At 45.9% G+C, this 23,178-nt stretch overlaps 1 protein-coding gene across 1 annotated transcript in view; it reads left to right on the forward strand.

Moving 5' to 3' along the window:
* Positions 1–144: 144 nt before the first annotated feature.
* The window catches only part of LOC142590229 (uncharacterized), a 34,542-nt gene continuing 11,508 nt past the window's right edge, over positions 145–23,178 (forward strand). Inside the window, exons 1-3 of the mRNA XM_075702161.1 lie at positions 145–348; positions 482–729; positions 3,230–3,350. Of these exons, the coding sequence (XP_075558276.1) occupies positions 242–348; positions 482–729; positions 3,230–3,350 (476 nt within the window). The 5' untranslated portion in view covers positions 145–241. The remainder of the gene's footprint in view (positions 349–481; positions 730–3,229; positions 3,351–23,178) is intronic.

Consider the following 23,178-nt stretch of genomic DNA (forward strand, 5'->3'; position numbering starts at 1 on the left):
TATACCTTAATTGTTGTCCCAGTCAATATATCTTTAGTATAACGTTTTGTGAAGTGAAAGTATACTATTAGTTTGCAAAAAATTATTACGCGTTAGTAGTTATCGTCAATGGCTCAGACCGTTGCTCAGACTCAAAGCGCTCAAAGCCACTTGTAGCCGAGTGCAGTCATATACAGCGGCGCAGTTCACACTTGCATTTGAAACTAGCAAGTTTCAAATAACCGTCTTGATTTATGCTTAAATGAAAATAACCATGTCGTCACACCACTGCTGGGCTGTGAACTGTAAGAATTCATTGGATAAAAATCCACGTTTGCAGTTCTTTAACTTTCCAACGGATCGAACGCTGTAAGTGTTTATATATGATTTAAAAAACGCGCATGACAACTTTCTTCTTTTTTTGAAGAGTTTCTTTCTCTTGTGCAATTAGTGTTGGTTTATGTTAATCGCTCAGTACGGGCTTCAATTACTCTTGTCACAGGTCAAGGCAGTGGTGCATAAACAGCGGTCGCGGTCATCTGTCTGGGTGCGATCGTCGAGCTCTGCTTCGGCGTGGAGCTGTCCTTTGCGAAAAACACTTTAAGCAATCCCAATTCATGACGCTTAGACAAGGAAATGAAGTGAACAAGCCGAAGCAGCTTCTCTGGAATGCCATTCCAACACTATTCCCGCTGCCGCTGAGGTCCGAAGAGAACGTATCAGAGGCGTCCGAGTCGTCTGCCGCGCTTCGTAAGTAGGAACTTGCCAAGTACAATTATCCTTCAACAACTTTTGAATTTAGCACTCTAACATTTCCCTTTGTTTATTTCCATCATATACACTACGGCACAGGTTTAAATGGAAAGTGTCAGCGATGTACTGGGCACGACACCAAAAGATGTCATAGCAGAACTCCTTTTCGATGTGTGATGATGCAGTATTTAAAAATGGAACAACATCACATAAAGTGTTAGCAATGGGCCTTCTACACTGTGTTCCTGCCATGCAGTGAGTGCTGGGATGTAGTTACAGGTGTGATGCCTCCCTGACCTTGAGCAAAAAAGCTGCGCCACACATGCACAAAAGTGAAATTATTTGTGAAGAGTTTTTAAATATTTTATTTGCTAAGAGTGTAAAGTGTGCTTACGGGAAAATTAATGCGCACTGTATTTGCAAGTTGTTATTACACATAAACAGAGCCACCGTACACGTAGGACACTGAGCAAGTTCGGTTCATTTCGTCTAGGTAGCTACACAAACCTGGATTGGGCATTGGTTGCTATGGTAGTTATTTGGAAAGAAGTTAAGTGTTGCATAGAGAAAAAAAAAACGCACCTTTCAACACTTTTTCTGAAAATCTGCATGGCATACATCAGTACACTAGTGCTTGGAGCATTAGAAAAAGTATCAATTGGGAGCACACAATAATTTACATAAGGTGGCCTAAAATCCTAGTGCATAGTGAAATGGGACAAGTCAGCTGTCCAGAAGGAACTGTCAAGTGCACTGCCACTGAAGTAGCTTGGTGTTACAAAGAAGTTGCTTTAACCCATTAACTGCCATGGGAAATTTCGAAAAAAAAAATGATGAGAAGTGCCAATTTTTTTTCTACCTGCATTTTTTCTGCCATTTTTTTTATCTAAAAGATATGGCACCAGGATTACCAAGTATGATACCAGGAATACCAGATTACCAACACCAGTGCAGCAAAGAAAAGAGCGTGCTGCAGTGCACGAGATTATCCTGACAGAAGACCTTTGGCACTTGTCTGTGCACAATGCAAGTGCTATCTATCCACACATACAACATGGCTGTGGCCTAATGTTTAGCATGCTTGCCTTCAAGCCGAATGTTAATTGGTTCAGTCCCATGCTGGATGTCTTCTACACCACATGGTGCCACACCTAAACCAAAGCATGAAAAACTAGCCCACTTGGCTCATTTCCTAGCTTGCAACAGTTGTTCTCAGAGCAGGGAATTTTTGCACAAGTGTGTAGAATTTTTGGGAAGTTGTGCTGATAATAAGAAAATCGGTCTATGTAATAAGATTAAAAACATGTTCTGCCTCTCATGGATGTGAATGATGAAAACCTTGTCATTTTGGTGGTTGTGTATTGCAGTAGTGTGGAATTGTATAATTTTTCTGTGTACAGAAACCCTATTAATTATTATTGACTGCTGTTACAACTTGCCAGTATGTGGTGAATGAAGCAAGTAATATGCATAGCAGCTGCAAGGTACTACTACAGTGGCAAATGGCAACAGTAGTTGGTTGGTTTTGATGAACCATTTCTACTAATAACTGCACACAATAGTGGTTCATCATTTTTACTGATTAAGCATACACATACTGATGCCATATGCCTTACTTTTTAAAGCAAACAACGATATCTGACCTTTGGTGTACAACAACATGAAGAAACCAGACAACGAACACAGAAATCAAAGGGGAAATTATTTATTATGTTTCATTGAAATTTAGAGCAAATAAAGAAAAGGTAGATGAAAGTGAATGGAAAGATATAATTTTCTGCAGGTGGGAGATGAATCCACAGTGGTCATCCACCCAACCACTTACTCGGTTATTTGTGTACATGTCGAATTAGCCTGGGAGTGTTGGCCAGTGCCGCTCAAGGCCATGGCAGCAGATGTGTAACATCATTTTATTCACAGGCGTCGCATGCTACATGAGCTTAGGAGCAGGCAAGTGGCCAATAAACCCCCATATAAATATAACAAATAATTTCCCCCTGTTCTGTATCCAGTTTTATTGTCTGCATTTTTTTTTCACATGGTTGTAGCTAACAAAAAATTTATCCCTTGGACGTCATTGTTCTTGACCTTGGTGTTAGATATGCTTGCAAACACTAGTAGACATAAATCGATTTTTGGTACTGATGGTTTCTGTATGCCAGCATGCATATTGCAGATAACATAAGTTCAGACTAGCATGATGTGGCAAAAGAAATAAAATACAGAGCAACAAATTATATGCAAACCATTTTGTGTGGGTATCTTTATGCCCTGGCAGGAAGAAAGTGCTAGAAATTAGGAATTCGTTAGTGAAGAAAAGAGTAGGGAACATTGCTGCTGTAAGCATAAAATTTGAGTTAAATTAAAGCAAGGAGGCATAATTCAAATAGTTCCAGAAGATAAACTGGCACGGTCAAAAATGTTAGTGATGTTATGACTGGTGCATTATGGTGGCCATCTGTATTATCTGTCTTAGGTGAAACACTTTTTTTTGTAGGGAAACTGAGCAACCCACCATCCCAGGAAGCTGAAAGTGGTGGTGAGGAGAACTTAGCAAATCCTGGAGAAAGAGTAAATGTGGAGGACTATGAAATGGCTGCTCTGCCTACATTTGGAAGGTGAGAAACTGCATTGTTCTCCTCAGTGCGAAATATTTTCTAGTTGATAAACAAACTTGAGTAAATATGTTTTGGTTATAGAAAGGTCTATGCTACTGTTTGCATTTTGTTTTGTGAGAGCCTTTGCAGAGCCTCTTCATGTCCGCTATCAAGTTTCAAAATTATTAAGCTATTTAATGAGCCCCTAGTACAACTTTCTTGTAATGAAAAGAAATGAATTCATGAAAAATCAGAATTTGACAGCAAGCTCTTTTAGAATGGTGCACGAGATAAATTGACAGTGCGAGACTGTCAGCTACTGTTCGAACACCACCAACGGATTATCCAGGCTGTCTACCAACCGGGAAAACCGGGAATTCTCAAGAAATTTGAACAGGATGGAAAAACTCAGGGAAAACTCGGGGAATTTGTGCTTCTATTAGGGAAAATTAGCTGTAACTTTATTGAAAGGGAACGAAAGTCGTGTTAATGATGGCTCCAGTAACAGAGGAATCGCAACGAATCGTCATTGACGCTGTGTCGTCGGCACAATGTATTGCCAGAGTAGTTAACAACCGATTTTCCAGACGCTTTTTCGGACATGCCCGATAATTTGCACGGCTTTGCAGCACCACCACGTAGTCCATATAGTCAATGTATATTGCCCTGACTGCAGGTCTGAAATGGCATTAATCAAAGCCGCCACCGCCGCCATTTTGATTATCTCGCCGCCTCGAACTGGCACTATCGCACGCAAATCCGCCGGCAGCCGTAGCCACCACCACCAACGTTACTAGAATAGGTTCAGTTGTCAAACTCTCCGTAGGCGCCGTACATCGCGGGTGCCCCCGTTTTTTGGTTTGCCGCCAGAGGGCGGGAGCACCGCAGGTAGCTCTACGCGGGCGCAGCTCTGCGTTGGCGAAGGGGCTCGGGTCTTCTGACTTCGCAACTTGCATACTCAACAAGTGTTTTCACCGATGCGTCTTTAAATGTTTCTATAGTCTCGCGTTTAGGAGATTGATTAAAAAATTTTACTTAGCTGTGAAAATGCCGCTGCGCTCCCCCAGAGTTCGCGGTTGGAGTCTCCTTCAGAGCCCCAGCAGCCTTGGCTGTCCGCTGCGCCCTACTAAAGCTCTCGCTGGTCATCGCGCGTTTCGAAAAGCAGCATAGTCAAAGTTCCCGTAACAATTTGTCATTGGCCATTGAGACGCCAAAGTCGCTTTTCAGATTTCGTTTGTTTATGTTAATCTCGGTTCGAGTATATTTCACGCTTTCTTAGTAGTAATATGGGCTTGAAAACGCCAACACGTTCGTCGTCCGCAGTTAACTGTAGTCTGCAGAAAAATACAAGTCATTCCTTTCAAGCATATCCTTAATCGCGGACGAATTCGTGAAATAGCCGTCAGCATGCCAATCGGTGCCCTTCTTTTGAAATAGTAGGAATTAATCCACGGCACCATCTCTGCAGATATGTATACACTTTCAGCGCTTTATTTTGGATGAAAAAAAAAAAAATGCAGCTCGCACTATTTGATTTCATCAGAGCACCAAATACAGAGGTGCAATATTTACGCCTACATGAGCTTGGCTCTCTTGCGAGCAGACCTCACTTGCACATTCAAGGCACGTTCTCTCTGAAGGAATCGTGCATAAAAATGCATTCGTGTCACTAAATAAAATTTGATAATACGGGCAGTGAAATCTTCAAAATGCACACAGCAACCAACTCGCACAAGAGTGCCTTGGCCAAGCTCTTCTACAATGGTCCAAAATAGGTCCCCGAACACCTCATTAGATCGAGTCTTTTCTTCAATGACCCGCTCAATGCCTGGAAGCAGGACGTTCAGGGCACTTGACGGTTGCTGCAGGGCACCAGGTACATACGACCGCATTTCAGTCAGGATCGCTGCTTGTGGAACGTGGCAGGTACCCACGAGAGTACTGATACAGTCAGTACAGCTGGTGAATTTCCTTGCTTTTTTCACAACATACCCTGCAAGGTAATACAGGACTGCGTCTCTTGTGACGGGTCAATTGTAGTTGTGCTGGAATTCATCATCAGGTGCATGCTCCTGCAGTTGAATTGTTTGAAGAACCTCAGCCAGCCTTTCTTGCCAAGCCTGCTTTTGAACAAGAGCTGCCAACTTGCCTGTGTTAAGGCTCTCCTCAACAGAAACAAGCACAGGGTCAGCATCGCTGGAGCAATTACCCTTTGTTGCCATCTTTAGCGGCATGTAGAGACTCAGAAGCCTAAATATTTGACTAAAATGCGTAATTGTGGGGTGATCTTCATCGCCGCCAAAGCTCCTCACGACTCCAAAGAAACGCTGCAAATAGAATACATAGTATTAAGATTTGATCAAAAGAATCTGAGATACATGAAAAAAAAAACACTGCTGCTATTCACCTCCAGAGGGTCCTGATTCAGCTTTGCTGTGAGTATATACAACACTTCCTTCTGATGCAGCAGAGCGATGATGTCCAAAACAGACAGGAGGGTCACACGAAGTGACTCTGTTGTTTGCTGTGATGCGAACAATTTTGTGTTTTCTCGAATCCTGTTTCTCTCTGTTGTGTTCAGAAGGTCAAGGAAGTCTCTAATGACCTACAAAGAAAGCAAAAATTGTGCGGAACTTATTGACAGTGATGGTAATGTATTCGAGTGAAATCACATCTCTGTATTTTACACGAGAAACGTATGGAAAAGGATAGAAAAGAATGCCACAAGTCAGCTTTTCAGCCTGCCTGTACTGTTTAAAGATTTCAGGTACAATAACCATAAAACAACTCACTTTTATCTTCGGAGAGTTCCTCCGAATGCTTTCAATGGGACACTTAGCATTTAGAGCATCAAACAACTTATTCATCAGTAGCGTAAACTTCTCTGTGCCCTCTGTCCGTTCAAACCCTGGTTCGCATTGTTCTCTGTAGAACTTTAGTCCCATGGCAACGCTCCTACTGAAAAGCTGAAATAAAATTCAACACAATAAATTGTCTTAAGGCATTTGATGAGTAAATATCAACTAAGATTCTCCTATACTAAAGAATTAAGGCATGCAAAGAAATATTGAGAGGCAAAAGCAACACACCTGTGTTGCGAGCCGCACATTCATTTTTTCCAATTTTCCCGGATCGACATGGGAGGTGGTGAGCTTAAGGACAACTTTCAACTGCCTCTTTTTCTTAGTTTCATAAAGTTGCTGATAATGCTTGTAATTGATGCAGTCAGGGCCCGCCTTGAGACAATTAAACAAAAAACGAAAAATGCACAGTACATTTATGCAGTTCCAAATTCTCAGCAAGTTTTGTGACTGTTACCTTTGCATATGTATGCGACAGGAGATGGTTTCTCACACACTTGATGATATGCGGCACATCACAGAGAAAGTGGAGAAAACGTCCATCTTTGAGGGTAGGGTGCGGAATTTTGTTAACTGGACTGGCCAGCTTGCCTGAAACTCCAACATGGGTCCACATTGATCTATTGTTCCCTGCACCATCACTAACGACTGCAATAATTGATGCACTGTGCCATTCAAGCTGCAAGACACATTCTAGAACTAGCTTAGCAAGCACAAAACCAGGAGCCGCTCCTCTTGTGGCAAAACTTGCCACTGGCTGCACCCATTTGTGAAACAGAGGGATGAACACCATAACTAATGCATGGTCAGCAGATATGGCTCTGTTTTGTCCTGCTGTAGTCGAAAAGTCGACAAATCCATCAAACTTATAAGTTGACTTGTTGAAGTCAACTGACTCTTTTAGCTTGATTTCATCTAGCACAAGTGTTCCACAACTCTGCACAGTAGGCTTGTCCTTAAAGAAGCCGCGAATTGTTTCAAGGGCAACTGCATTGTAGCCATACTCGCAAGGTACGCCTGAAACTATCTGATTGAGTCGACTGCTTGTGGGAAGTGGGAGAAGCTTCATGCTGCGCAGCAAGCCATATGCTTTCGGACTTGCAATTCGAAGTAGCAAGCAGTTCATCACCCACATCCTAGTGTACCGCATCCCTTGTGGGCCTTTGGCTTGCACTTGCTTCAGAGATGTCTCGAAAGCCAGTCGCCGTACTGGTGGAAGTGATCCAAGTGCGTCTTTCAACTGCACTGAATCCTTAGCTGGCAACTGCTCTTTCAACTTCTTGATATTGTCCAAAAATGCAATTCTTGCAGCTGCTGCCCTCATTGCCTTCCTCTTGAGATTTTTCATGTTTTTTTTTGTATGCGCGCTTGTCGTTCCTTCTTTCTAGACGCGTCTCCTTGCATACGTTTCTTCTGAGTGCGGCAGAAGGCGCAAGTTGCCTGCAACAAAAGGACCTTGCACTTGCGAGACGTGCAGCAGCTGCTTACATGTGCATCTTGTCCTTGACAAACATGAAGTCTGTTGACCACCACGGCAACGTTAGGCCTAGCTACTTCTACGTTCGCTGTTAAGCTTCTTGCCGTGCGGTGCCGTGTTTTTCATTGAAAGAATTCGCCGCTGCCAGCGATGGCACCAACACCACGTTTGCAATCCTCGCGATTGGCTTTGAAGCTCGCAGAGCACAGCGCGTTGCGTAATGCCAGTCTCCGAAAGTTAGCTTCGCCTCAGTACAGCAGTGTTAGGCGGTGAAGCTTAACACCTTAAGTGTTTTATTTTATTTTGACCAAATGCAACCTTATTTCTCTTTTTTTTTTTATGGCTTATTTTGAAACTTCACTCCATTGCAAACTCCTCTAAAGCTTTTTCAACCAATTAGCTTCATGTTTTAAGCATAAGAACCTCGTTTTATCTCCACGCTATGCAGTATATGTACTTGTCATTAGAGCACTGCGCGGGCCTGATTTTTCGGCCTGGGCCCTGCTCGGGCCCGCTTTATGAAGCCCGAGCCCAGCCCAGGCCCGTGATACCAAGCCTGGGCCCGGCCCGGCCCCGTGATTCCAAGCTTGGCCCCGGCCCGGGCCCCCCCCCGCAGGGGCGTCTGCGTCAGCAGGCGTTTGGTGTGTTGTGACACCACGTACCCGAGCACACGAGGGTTGGACCCTCCCGCGTCTAACCGTGCGCGGCCTAGCCGTGTCCGGGGAAAGGGGGATCCTGGAGGCTGAGCCGATGCCGGGTGTTCGGACCTTTAAGGCCCCCCCGGTGGAGGCAACACACCTCTTTGGCCTCTGCTTCACGTAGACGGCATCCCCGGACTGACCCACCCGGGGGAAATCGGTAGTTGCCTTTTCCTGTCTCTCTCTCCCTATTATCTTCGTCTTTCCCTCACTTTCCACCTTTCCTGTCTTCTTCTGGTTTCCTTTTGCTTCCAATTTTTCCAGGCAGCAAGGGTTAACCTTGTGTGGATAGCCAACCTTGGTTATTTCATATTTGGTTATAGTGGTAATGTACAGCTGGCGTTTGCAGGCCGTGTTTCACAGGTCCTGCAGCGTCCCCTTGTAGGATTCCACGGTGGGTGGCTGGCGTTACTGCCGAAATCTCACATATCTTATGGCTAACTCCTTCCTCCCACTCCCTGATCGCCCTCAGAAAAGAGGGCGCACCGATGAAGTATTCAAATTTTTTGGTCGGGAAAAAGAATCTTTCCCTCGTTTCCACCTTCATCCATTCTGAAAAACCAGCTAAACCAGTGCGAACAATTTCCCCATTCCTTGTATCGAAGTCCCTTACCGAAGTTTTTGGCCCAGGCTATAAGGCGTCGAGGATGGCTAGCGGTGACCTCCTCTTGGAGCTCCGCGATCAGAAACAATTTGAAAAACTGCCTAAACTAGTATCATTTGGGGAGACCCAAATCGTAGTAACCCCGCACCGTACGATGAATACCACCCGCGGCGTTGTCTCGGACGATGATTTGCTGGAGCTCTCTGAGGCTGAACTCCTGGAGGGCTTCAGTGAACAGAATGTTATAAATGTCAAAAGAATCAAGATGAGGCGAGATGGTAAAGAAATCGCGACCAAACACTTAATACTCACCTTCAATTCAAGTATCCTGCCCGAGTCAATCGAGGCCGGGTACATCAAGCTCCGAGTAAGACCGTATGTGCCAAATCCCCTGAGATGTTTCAAATGCCAACGTTTTGGCCACAGCTCGCAGAGCTGCCGAGGCCGCCAAACATGTGCAAAATGCAGTGCCCATGAACACACGTCTGAAGCTTGCGCGAACTCTTTGCATTGTGTAAACTGTGATGGAGAGCACGCCACGTACTCGCGGTCGTGCCCATCTTGGAAAAAAGAAAAAGAAATTGTCACGATCAAAGTGAAAGAAAATATATCATTTAAGGAGGCACGTAGGCGGGTGGCATACCTGCCTAAGAACACATTTGCCGAAGTGGCGCGTCAGGGGGCAGCGCCACAACGGCCTCCAGCGGCTGTCCGACCCACACCCAGTGAGGCGGCAGTGACGCCATCCGCCCCCTTGGCGACTGCAGCTAACGCTGCTACGCCAACACAGCAGGCGGGGCCAACGACCCCGAAAGTGGGTGCAGCCGAGGCTACCCCAACCTCCCCGGCCCCATCCAGCGCTGGCAACAGCCGGCGCAGCCAGATCCCTCAGGGAGTCCCATCGACCTCCGGGCTGGTGGGCGCAGGGGTCTTGCCTTCTGAGGCAGGACCCTCTCAGAAAACTTCTCGCTCGCAAGAGCATGTGTCCGGCGCCTCGCAAGAGGCAATGGACACTTCACCTGTCCTCACGGCGCGCCAAGCGCCTAAGGAGCGGCGAGGCTCCCTCGAACGCTCCAGAAAGGGCAAAACCCCGATTACAGGGCCTCGAAAGAGCTCTGTAATCTAAGGCATAATTTCCATTTCCGTACACACAGCACTTATTTACATTAAATATGGATACACAAATTATTCAATGGAACATCAGAGGACTCCTTAGAAACCTTGATGACTTGCAAGAACTCATCCACAAACATAATCCAAAGGTGCTGTGTTTACAGGAAACACACCTAAAATCGAAACACACAAACTTCCTCCGAACGTATGTTACGTTTCGCAAAGATCGCGATGATGCCGTCTCATCATCCGGTGGTGTTGCGATTCTCACTCATAAAAGCATAGCCTGTCAACATTTACAGCTACGAACGGCCCTTGAAGCAGTGGCGGTTCGAATTGTTTTGCTAAACAAACTTATCACTATTTGCTCGATTTATATACCCCCACACTACAAACTAAGCAAACATGAATGTCAGTCCTTCATAGATGAATTGCCAGAACCTTACGTTGTACTTGGGGATTTCAATGCGCACAACAGCCTGTGGGGCGACTCTCGAATAGATGCGCGAGGTCGTCTTGTTGAACAGCTCCTCTTCTCTTTTGGTGCATGCCTGCTGAATAAGAAGGCACCCACATATTATTCTCTCGCCAACAGAACATTTTCATCAATTGACCTCAGCCTAGTTTCCCCGTCTATACTGCCCGAACTCGAATGGGAAGTTATGAACAATCCTTACGGGAGCGACCACTTCCCCATACTGATAAAAACATCTAAAGAAAACGAATATCCTCCACAAGCTCCTAGGTGGAAGATAGACACAGCCGACTGGCAGAAATTTCGAACTCTCTCTTGCATTTCATGGGCTGACCTGTCTTCTTTAGAAATTGATGCTGCTGTGGATTATCTTACAGCATTCATAATAGATGCCGCATCAAAATGCATATCCGAACTAAGTGGTTTGGAATGCAAACCACGTGTACCGTGGTGGAACAGCGAATGTTGGACCGCCCGTAAGAATCAGAACAACGCGTGGGGGTTGCTGCGAGCTTCTCCCACCGCTGAGAATCTTGTCAACTTTAAAAAAATAAAATCCCAAGGTAGGAGAACTCGCCGGCAGGCCAGAAGAGAAAGCTGGCACAAGTTTTTAGCGAGTATTAACTCGTTCAGAGATGAGGCCAAAGCCTGGAACCGGGTTAATAGGATTAGAGGGCGGCAAACATATTCACCCCCTCTAGTAAATACACAGGGCGATACACTGAAAGATCAGGCCGACTTACTTGGGGAGCACTTTGAGAGTGTATCAAGCTCAAATCATTATTCGCAATCCTTCCTAAAATATAAAGAAATAGAAGAATGCAAGCCACTCATCAATAAATGCCGACAGAATGAACCGTACAATTGCCCTTTTAGTGCTGCCGAGTTGAAAGCTGCCTTGAGCGCATGCAAGAGCTCTGCACCGGGATCCGATAGAATCATGTATGAAATGCTCAAAAACTTACACAATGACACGCAAGTAACACTACTTACACTTTTCAACACTATCTGGGACGCAGGGTACCTTCCAACGGCATGGAAAGAAGCCATTGTGGTCCCTGTTTTGAAACAAGGGAAAGACCCTTCTTCAGTGGCAAATTACCGCCCGATAGCCCTCACAAGCTGCATGTGTAAGGTATTTGAAAAAATGATAAATCGGCGACTCATCCATTTCCTTGAACAAAACAAAATGCTTGATCCCTCTCAGTGTGGCTTCCGAGAAGGGCGCTGCACAACCGACCATCTTGTACGTATTGAAGGACATATTCGTGATGCGTTTGTACACAAACAGTTCTTCTTATCGATATTCCTCGATATGGAGAAGGCGTACGATACGACCTGGCGCTACGGAATCTTGAGAGATTTGTCAGAAATGGGCATTCATGGTAATATGCTAAACGTAATAAAAAGCTACTTGTCCAATCGTACCTTCCGGGTGAAAGTAGGCAATGTGCTGTCACGTCCTTTTGCACAAGAAACCGGTGTACCCCAGGGTGGCGTGCTCAGTTGCACACTCTTTATTGTTAAGATGACAACACTTCGTGCTTCCTTACCACCGGCCATTTTGTATTCCGTCTATGTGGACGACATTCAAATGGGTTTCAAATCCTGTAACCTCGCAGTGTGCGAGAGACAGGTACAGCATGGTTTGAACAAGGTGTCAGGGTGGGCAGAGAAAAATGGATTCAAAATCAATCCTCATAAGAGTTCTTGTGTTTTGTTTACAAGGAAGAGAGGCCTGGTTCCGGATCCCTGCTTAGAAGTGTGTGGACAACAGATACCTGTAAACAAAGAACACAAATTTCTAGGTGTCATACTTGACTACAGACTCACTTTCGTCCCCCACATTAAACATCTTAAAGAAAAATGTCTGAAAACAATGAACATAATGAAACTTCTGTCCCAGACTACGTGGGGTAGTGACAGGAAGTGTTTAATGAATCTATATAAAAGCCTCATTCGATCGCGACTAGACTATGGTGCCGTGATTTATCACTCTGCCGCCATGAGCGCACTAAAGATGCTAGACCCAGTGCACCATCTAGGAATCCGACTGGCCACTGGCGCTTTCAGAACGAGTCCCATACAAAGTTTATATGTAGAATCAAATGAGTGGTCACTTCATCTGCAGAGAACATACATCAGCCATACATATTTTCTGAAAGTCCACTCAAATCCTCAACATCCCTGTTTTAATACCATTAATGACATGACATATGCTACACTCTTTCGCAATCATCCCTCCGTAAGACAGCCTTTCTCGCTGCGTGTGAGGGAGCTTAGTGAAGAAATGCACGTTCCACTCCTCGAGCTTCGCCTAATGCATCCAGCCAAGCTGCTACCTCCTTGGGAGTGGCAGCTCATACAATGTGATATATCTTTCGTGGAAGTCACAAAGCATGCTCCAGAGATTGAAATCCTAATGCATTTCCGGGAACTCCAGCACAAATACTCTGGCACGGAGTTCTACACAGACGCATCAAAGTCACACGACGGGGTGTCCTATGCAGCCGTCGGTCCATCCTTCTCGGAATCCGACGTACTGCATCCGGAAACGAGTATCTTTACGGCTGAGGCCTACGCACTGCTGTCGGCCGTAAAACATATAAATAAATCACAACTCCCGAAATCAGTTATATATACGGACTCCCTCAGTGTTGTGAAGGCCTTGATGTCTTTCTGTAATCACAAAAATCCAGTATTTAATGAACTCTACTCCGCACTGTGCAAATCATATATATCTAACCAACATGTGATCATATGCTGGGTGCCTGGACATAGGGGCATCGAGGGAAACGTTCTAGCCGACCAGATGGCCACATCAATCTCATTGCATGCAGTTAACTCTACTGCTTCGGTCCCTGTCACAGACCTGAAGCCTTTCTTAAGAAGGAAACTACGAAACCACTGGCAACGCATGTGGGACGAAGAAATAAATAATAAACTGCATGTAATAAAGCCACAATTAGGTTTCTGGCCTCCTGTAACAAAATCCCGCCGGACAGATGTCCTATTCTGCCGTCTAAGAATAGGACACACTTTTGGCACACATAACTTTTTACTCACGGGAAACGAGCCTCCAACCTGTGGTAGATGCGGGGAAAGGCTGACCGTCCTCCACGTCCTACTGGAGTGTCAGGAAGCCGAATCCGAAAGAAAAAAACATTTTCTCTTAGCATACCGCCACCACATCCCCCTTCATCCTGTTATGTTACTTGGTCCAGAACCACTCTTTGACACCAGCGCCGTCCTAGGTTTTTTGAAAGATGTTGTGTTGCATGTTATTAGCCCCACACGTTCGTAGCGCTTCCTCTCTCCAGAGGATGCCGCTGCCATAATTATTTTGAATAGCACATGCCTCTAGGCCCTTGTGGTTCAAGGGCTCGGGTGAGGCAGTAGTGCTGTAAGCACTTTAACATCTCGCATATTTTAAACAATGCATCATTATTTTACGATGGATTTTAATGTTCATAGTCATCGCCATAATTTTATAGCACGTAGATTTTACGCACTTTACAGCTACTATTTTTAGGCCACTTTACAGCCAAGTCACATCTTCCATAATACATCGTTAACACTACCACTTGTCATGGCGCTCTTTGGCCAAACCTGGCCCTTGCGCCACAAAATACCACACATCATCATCATCCGGCCCGGGCCCGTGGTTGCAAGCCCGGGCCAGTGCGTTCATTACTAAAGTTAGCCAGGGCGCGCGTGTTCATGACCAGGCCTGGCCCGGGCCCGCTAGACGATATTTGTTGATGATGATTATTATTGATGCCTTGCGCTTCGTAGCAGGTGATCAGATGGAAAATCCGGTGTGCAAATGCATCGAAATGTTGCTTTACTCGTGGTGATAGCTCAGCAGTTAAGCTGTAGGGTTGTTAAGCTCTAGGACGCGGGTGTGATTCCCACGGCCACAGCGGCCGCATTTTGACGTGGGCGAAATGGGTGTACTTATATTTAGGTGCATGTTAAAGGGAAGCTGAAAGCTTTTCCAAAAAAAAATGAGTGAAGAGCAGTACGTCATGGTTTTCAACCCTCTGAATTCGAATATCGCATCGAAATTGAACGAAAGAAAGTGCAAACAGATTTTATTTCGACGAAAAGTGCAGCAGCAGACTCGGGACAGCTCGCGCGCCTCGTTTCCGCCTGTGATTAGTCGGGTGCCTCGTGACGTCAACAATGGTGTTTGTCCGGACCGACTACTGCCGCTACACATGAAGCACGGTGCAGGTTAGTTTGGTGCTGTTTTGCTGAGACAGTCATGAAAAATTTTGAGAGCTTGCATTTCTCTGAAGAGTTCAGTGTTAAGTCCAAACCCCACGAGAGTGATTTTGTGCGCGACGGCGACAGCTTCGAGCGACAAAACAGGCCATCGCTTGAACAGATTGCTCTGTGTTGTCGCTCGATCACTCGTTTCTAGAAATCTAGAACTCGTCGCCCGAAAGTGCTATGAGCAACTAGCCAATAGTGCAAAGCCGGAACTGGATGTACATAACTCAAATACTACTGTTTGTCGCATGGAACAAGCAAACTATTGAATTTTACACATGCAAGACCTTCAGAAATATTTTAAGCTCCTTATTACAGTAAAATACATCAACTGAAATTGATAAAGCACGCGTCACGCTAGTTTCGGCGCATGTATTGCTGCCTTCATACCGGGAAGTCGTCGCTCAAAGCCGTCGCTCGCGTGGAGTTCGGCTTGTAGGCAACGAGTGAACGCGACAGCCATCGCCTCGCTTGTCGCTGTTGCATGCAAGATCACTTGTATGGGGTTTATACTTTACTCCCTACATGTACGAGCCGATTGCGAAGAGCCGGCCTCTCCAAGAAGCAAAAACAAAATGTTGGTGCAAGCAGTGCTTTCCACGCGAATGAAGGCGAAGTGTTAGCATCTCCTCGTGTTGGAAATGTTCATTGGCGAGTATGTTTTTTGCTAAGCTGCACTCGGCGATCCAGTGAGTAGGTTTCCGAGCAAACAACGGGTGTTATGTTCCTGCATGCCTCCTCGTAGAACGTAAGCGGTGATGCGATCTTTGGCTTTTGTGCACTGCCCCAAAGCTGTCGGCAATCTACACAAATGGTTTAAACGCGGGAAAAGTTTACCGGCTGTTGTAGTATGTGTAGTATAGAACCTTCATCAGCACGCCATTCGCACGCTACTCATAACCGGCGAATTCCGTCGGCTACGTGAGATGGTCGGTTTCTCTATGTGTGCGAGAGAAGGGGGAGCGCAGCGTCCTGGCGTGAGCCGGCTTTTTAACACATGCACACTTTACAATTGCACTGCGTTATGGTAGCTGCACGCAGGCTGTTTCACAACACACGTGCGAATAGAAAATTCGCGGCGCTTGGCGATGAAACCTTCGTCAAGGGTGGGAGATAAACATGCACCTTCTGTTCAGTGTGCTAACATGAAGGAGAAACCAAAGCACGCATTATTGATAAACTCTGGTAGTAATGGTCGTCACGGAAGTGGTTAGAGCACAGCACTGTTGTTCTTGAGTGCTTGAAGTTCTTTCGCTTCACAGTAGCCTCCCACTTAGCTGAAAGCTTCTTGTCTTGTGGGAACTAATGGAACATCGGAACATTGTTGCGGCCACTGGTGTTCACGCACATCAACTACCACTCTACATACACACAAACAAAGGAATGTAGGGTCGAGCGATGCAGATTAGGACAACACGCACGTAGAAATAAGCACGGTCAGGCACGGTCGCGGAGACTGCAAAGGAACGGAACACCAGTGCTGACGTCGCTACGCCGCGGTTTCCGGTCTCCGTTCGCATCGTCAGCATCAGCAGCAGCGCACGGCGCTTGACGGGGCAGAGCTACAGCGCAATTTTAACCGACTATTACGTCGCTCCTAAAGTGAAAAATCCATCCCCCAAAATTTTACCTGCATGGTTTATAAGGTTCCCGCATCCGTATATGAGCGTCTTATTGAATTCGACAGACTCTTCAGCTTCCCTTTAAAGAACTCCAAATGGTCGAAATTAATCCGGTCTCAACTGTGGCGTGCCTCTTAATCATATTGTGGTTTTGGCACGTAATACCAAGGAATATAAATGAAATGTGGTACATGAAAAGTAATTACAATAAAAGTATAGTGACAATAAAACATGGCAAGAAAATTTATTTAAAAAGAGTGTACAACTAAAATGGAAAAGCGGATAGGAGCAAACCCTGGACATTTTCTTTGATGCTCTTTTCTACACTCGCATTGGAAACATTATCTACACAATTTTTTAAAGACGGCTCTTGAATAATAATTTGTTGCAGCAAGATAAAGAAGCTTTCTCATATATTACATTTTTGATATTTCATCAGCAAAAGCAGATGAAATATATATCGTTCATATTCTAATGTCGACACGGAAACGTAATCGCCACGTACAATATAATTATATAATGAACCTGTCCCGCACCATACTTGATGCTATTCCAGATGAAAGGTTTCCATTTTTTAAATGAAATAAAGATGGAAAATACACTCAAAATAACACCCAGTGACACAAAAAGACCACACCTGGAAACGATTCCACAGGAATAGGAGTCTGAAAAGGCCAGAAAAAGGCAAAAATTTACATGTTCTTGTGCAAAAACAGCAGGTTGTCCAGGCTCTCCGGCTTCAAGCAGGTCCTCCTCTCTTGGAGTATCTACCCAGCTGCACTAAAATTGCGTTCGCTACTGGCGCTCGTGGATGGGATGCAAAGTACTTTGTTTTGCAAGAAATGAAAGCCCTCGGTATTTCCTACACTGGGCTTCCCACCATTCAAGCAGTTTCTCAATGTCCTCACACGAGTCACTGTCCCGAAGGTAACTGTCAAGGTAACTGTCAAGTTCACTGTCGGCTGGCTGAGTTTCTGCAGCATCGTGCCACTCCTTAAATTCGTCAAGGAACGTACGCTTCGCTGGGGATCCATTATCCAGCTGGTCTGTGCTCGTTTCTCCTTGTGGAAAACGCAGATGTACATCAATCAACAATTTGTGTACTCTGCCGTGAACAGTTTTCCTCCCCTGCTCATCAAGCACACGGAGATGGCAGAAAGGCGGCCACAAGGACGTTCCGTTTTTGTAAAGCTCTCCTATGGGCATCTTTATTTGAAGAAATTCTGGCGTCCTCAACTTGACCTTGCACACTTATAGTGAGTCTGTCGAAGCAGCAGTAAGGTGCTTCTTCAGTTTTATGTAGTACATCAATACAGGGGACATCGTTACTACTTTGTCCTGCTCAAGCTTTTCTCTGGCCTCCTTGAAGGGCTCCAGGAATTCGATGACCTCCGTCAACAAGGCCTTATTGACAGCTTCCAAGAGCATATTGCCCCCTTGAGTCCAGGATGTTCTCTATCGCATCGTACTGAGTTAGCACGGACTTGATCATGGCAAGCTTCAAATTCCACCGCGTGCATATCTCCTGGCACGCACCGTGTGGTAGCTGGCTCGTCAGTCCGCTCTGTTTTAAAAAAGTCACGGCAGCCTTCACTTTTTACAGTTAGACAGCTGAGCGAGGTACCCCTCATCAAACGCGTTCCGAAGAATGGTGTTCAAGACATGAGCACAGCAGTTCATTCTGGCATACGGACGCAGTGTGCTAATTATGTTGGCACCCTGGTCTGTCATGAACACCACATTGCTTAACATGCCTTCATCAATCCCCAACTTCGCGCTCCTTCGTACAACCTCTTAACGGATGTTCTCTCCCGTTTTTCTCTCGGGGGAAAGTCGCTAATGAACAAAACAAGGCTCCCAAGTTCCCATTTCACACTCACGTAATGTGCCGTTGCAGTGATATAGGCTACTTTCTTGTAGTCGTCGGTCCACATGTCAAGGGTCATTGAGCAGCGACCTTCCTTCATCGCTGGCTGGATCTCAAGCATCACCGCTTCTCAGAGTTTGTTTGCAACTTCGGACACCCTGCGAGACACCGTCGTAGGATGAGGAATCACGTTCTTCGCGGATATGCTCCCGTACTTGGCACCGATAGCAATCAGTTCGTCGGCAACTTTTAGGAATCCGTTGTCGCAAACAACGTCAAATGGCCACTTATCTTTTGTTCACCACTTGATGCAAGCAGTCGTCAGATTCCCCTTAACGGTAGATGAAACCTGGGGTTGCTTCTTGGTGAAGAACAAAGTAATGGCAGCGGTGTCATCTGCAGCCTTGCACTCGTGGTGGTTCAGGTGCGACGTTCCTGTCTTCCCGCCATCATATGCAAAGAAAGCTTTGCAGCACTTGCACTGCACATGCCCTACTGGTGATAGGGTGTGCACGTCAACAACTTCCAGGAAATGTTTCTTAACCTGGCTTTTCTTAAATTTGCTTGGAGACAAGCTTTAGCTTTTCGGCAATGAGCTTATCTGTTGCTACAGCTGCATTCTTGATGGTGCTACGTGTACAGGAAACAAATTACAAACTATATAACGCTGGTAACCAACACGTTAAAAGCATCAGCACGCTCTGACGAGCTACGAAAGGACACCCAAAGCTTTTTTCCCGTTCTTTTCAGTAAATGGTGACGTTGGTCTCACGTTACGCACGAAGCAGTTCCTCGCAGGAGGTTCCTTATGGGTGGGCCACGCTCTACGCATGCTCCGCCTAGCAACGGAGGCCATCTCTTAGGCGCTTCTTCCTTTGCATGCCTCTCATTTCTGCTCACGTGTGAGGAGTTAACAAAATCCCGCAGTGGTCACTGCAAGGCAGTAAGGCCTTCATTTTCCGGATCTTGCGAATTACACGCGCTTGCGCCTTGGGATGGTTCAGGTGTGCGCCTCGAGCAAGACAGTTCCGGCCTTACGATGTCTGTGACAAGGAATGTCCCTTTAATTCCCTCACTGCGCAAGCAAAAAATAATATGATGCTTTCAAAGAGACTTAAAGCTTACACACGTCTTAAAATCAGCCCTTCGACCAGAAGGATAGTCATATAAAGGGTGTTTCAGTTAACTTAGGCCAAAGTTTAAAGATATGCAGATGCTTCGTAGCTCAACAGTACCAAGGTAATGTTGTTTGCCATCGTTTGTAGATATTCAGGTTATCTTTTGCAATTTGCCTAATTAGATAACTTGTCCTAATTAATTAATCAACTCAATTATAGTTAGATTTGTGTCAATGAGAAAGTCATTGAGCAACATGAAAAACTCCCGATACAGCTTTCTGTTGCTCAATATGTGCTACATATAAGTGTTTTTCCGAGCGTGAAGCAATCTCGTGAATACACGCAAAATTTCCACGCGACGGGCCGCTCGAGGCACTTAGCGTGTATTCGCGGGCTTCTTTCACATTCAAAAAAACATATTGATGTGGCACGAATTAAGCAACAGAAAGCTCTATCGGGAGTTCCCCATGGTGCTCTACAATTTTCTCATTGACTCTTTTCATCTAAGTATAATAATTGAGAAGTTGATTAATTAATTAAGACCAAAAATCTAAATAGGCAAATTGCAAAAAATATACTGAGTATCAACAAGCGACTGCAAACAAAATTACCTTGGTTCTGTCGAGCTACGAAGCATTTGTATATATTTAACGTTTGGCCCAAGTTATGTGAAACACCCTGTATAATGCGGTCTACACCTCTATAGGTGCAGCATGAAAAATCTTTCTTTACTTACAGATTGTACCATATGTGTCAACCTCACCTCCAGGGGCTCAGATCAGCTGCAGTGTATAAGCAATAAAAGACCGAAATATTTGTTCCTCCCGAAGGAACATCCGTGATCTGGTCCATTGCTCATGCTGTTATTTTTCCGCTGGTGAACATGTATTTACCTTAATCGTATGATTTTGACCTATGAGGTCATTTAGTATGCGTATATATATATGTATATATATATATATATATATATTGGGGGCGAGCTCCACCACTGGAAATGCTGGCGCCACCGTCGGCGTGAAGTGGCATGAGGGATCACGTGGACACAGCGGCCGCGTCGGCTGCTTCGAAAGCGCCGAAGCAAGCTTAAAATGAAAGTTTAAGGTCCCAGCTGCACTGCGGTTCTGATTAAGTGGTGAGGCTTTTACCGCCTGGGTTGTCTGCTTGGCAACATTTGAAAGTACTATAATAGTTAGTGGCAGCCTTTGGAGGCGTGCAGCATGGTAGGCTACTGCTCGGTGCTGCAGTGCTAGACGCACGCAACGGAGCCCAGTGTCAGCCTTATTCACACGTAGCCGCAGGACAAGAATCTACGTAAAGCTTGGCTTGCAAAACTTAGAACCGGCAGACGGCCATCGGCTACAACTCGGGTTCGCAGCAAGCACACACGCGAGGAAGATTTCTGCTACGGGGCTGGGACCTTGGATTTTCGGAGAGTAGCAGAAAATGCGCACTAAGACGCTTGCCCGCTGCCCGGCTAATGTCATGATGGTTTAGTCTATGAACTTGTTGATGCTATATGCTGGCAAGTTCACTGGAACGGAAAGGGAGTGGCAAGATGCACATTAAAAAAGGCACGGCATATGGTCCTGTTTGTGTTATGAATTAATGCACTGGCTTAGGAAAAAGAAGCATAGGGAAATCGCATGCTGAGAAGACCGATAAGCATACAGTGCGACGCAACTTGCGAAATAATACTTAAATGTCCAAGAATTTAGAAGATAAAAAAGAAGATTGAACCGTCGCGACGGCACATCATAGATGCCGTATACGTAGGCGTCTAAGTCTCTATACCAAAATTATTTTTGAACAGTTCTGATAGCGTCCACGAAACAATGGTTGCTGGTGTACTGTCAAATGCTCATGTATCCTGCGGCCTAAAGCACACGGCACGGTGCGAAAACGTGCTCACAGCGAAAGCAAAACATTGTGCGCGGACATACATGCAGATGCACAGTAGGTCGCTGCGAACCTAAGCGTTCGCTGCATTGAGGCTTCATTCTGTTCTGCTCCATTCGGTTATACAGACAGTCCACTATAAGGACATATTTCACATAATTTTCTCTCAGCGTTTGCCTACCTTTCACGCAAGAAGCCGGTTCGGGAAACTCCATCGCGGTGACCGCGGGCAGTGGCGTTCACTGTACGTATTCGCTAAAGAGATAGCATCTGTGAACGATTCTGTGCTTTCAGTTTGTCCAAGATTATTATATCGACAGTCAAAAACTTCCCTCGTTTTGAAAGTACATAAATGTCCAGGAGGGCTGCCGCGTGGTGTTTCTATTGAGCGCCGTAAGCGAAACCTATGAAGAGCGCGCCGCGTGATCCCTCATACTACGCAAGGGAGCACTTCTGACAGATAGCGACTCCGTAAGTCCTCGCCCCCAATACATATATATATATATATATACGCACACACTGTTACGGTGAAGGGAACGATGAAGTTGAATTGGACTAGACAAAGACGAAGTCTGGCAGTTGCCTGAACGCCATATACGCCAGTTGTAAATATACGTTATTTTACACTCGTGGGCCTGCTTTCTTCCTGCAACATTTTGGTGGAAGGTGCGTGGTACAATCACGGAACTTCGCAGCGGACGTCATCTACCTGCCGTCACAATGGCAAATCAACCGACACAAGCGACAACGCCTCAGCAGCCCGTGCCAACGGTCATCCTCACTCATCTGCAGGACCCAGGGACATTTTGTGGCACGGACAATGCCGACGTCGAGGACTGGCTTACGATGTACGAATGAGCGTGCGACAACAACAGGTGGGATCCAACAATGATGCTAGCAAACGTGATATTTTATCTAAGAGGAACTGCGAGGCAATGGTACGACACACACGAAGCTGACCTAACGAGCTGGGATGTCTGCAAAGAAAAAATGCGAGACCTGTTTGGCAGAACTATCGGTCATCAGCTGGCAGCAAAAAAAGAACTTGCGTGTCGTGCTCAAACGTCCACAGAATCCTATGTCGTCTACATACAGGATGTGCTGGCCCTCTGTCGCAAGGCTGATAACAACATGACCGAGGCAGACAAGATTGGTCACATACTGAAAGGTATTGCAGACGATGCCTTCAATCTCCTGATGTGCAAGGATTGTGCTATTGTGGATGCAATTATAAAGGAGTGCCGGCGCTTTGAACAAGCGAAGGGCCGCCGCGTCGCTCAAACTTTCGACCGATTGCCTAATACCGCTGCGACATCTTGCGAAGACCCGCCGCGCTTCGTTCAGCCCACAGGACCGGAAGATATCACGCGCATTATTCGCCATGAGCTTGAGGCCATGACTCCGGCTCCAGTTCGTTCTGACTGTCGGGGAAGCGTGCCCGCTATCTCCCTTATACAAGCGGTCGTTCGGGAGGAAATAGCAAGTTTGGGCATTCCATCTCTCTGCTCGGTCCGCCATACAAACACCTACCAGATTTCTCCGGCCGCTCGCTCCCAGACGCAAAGCTTTCTGCCCCTCCGTCGCAACCCAGCGCACAGCGGATCTGTTTTAATTGTTCCGGTATTGGACACATCGCCCGTCGATGCCGCAACCATTGGTCGTCGCCTCCTCTGTGGTCGTCTCTGAGTCACTACCGCCAATTACCAGACAATCGTACTTTCTCGCCCTATAAGCCGACTAGGAACATCAGCGCCGACAGTGCTCCACCAAGATCCATCCGCTCCCCGTCTCCACAAGGTCGTAGGTCCCGTTCGCCTCTCGTTCACCGCTCTTCGTCCCCTTC

This window comes from Dermacentor variabilis, chromosome 1, assembly GCF_050947875.1.
Source record: "Dermacentor variabilis isolate Ectoservices chromosome 1, ASM5094787v1, whole genome shotgun sequence".
NCBI classification, from domain to species: Eukaryota; Metazoa; Arthropoda; class Arachnida; order Ixodida; family Ixodidae; genus Dermacentor; species Dermacentor variabilis.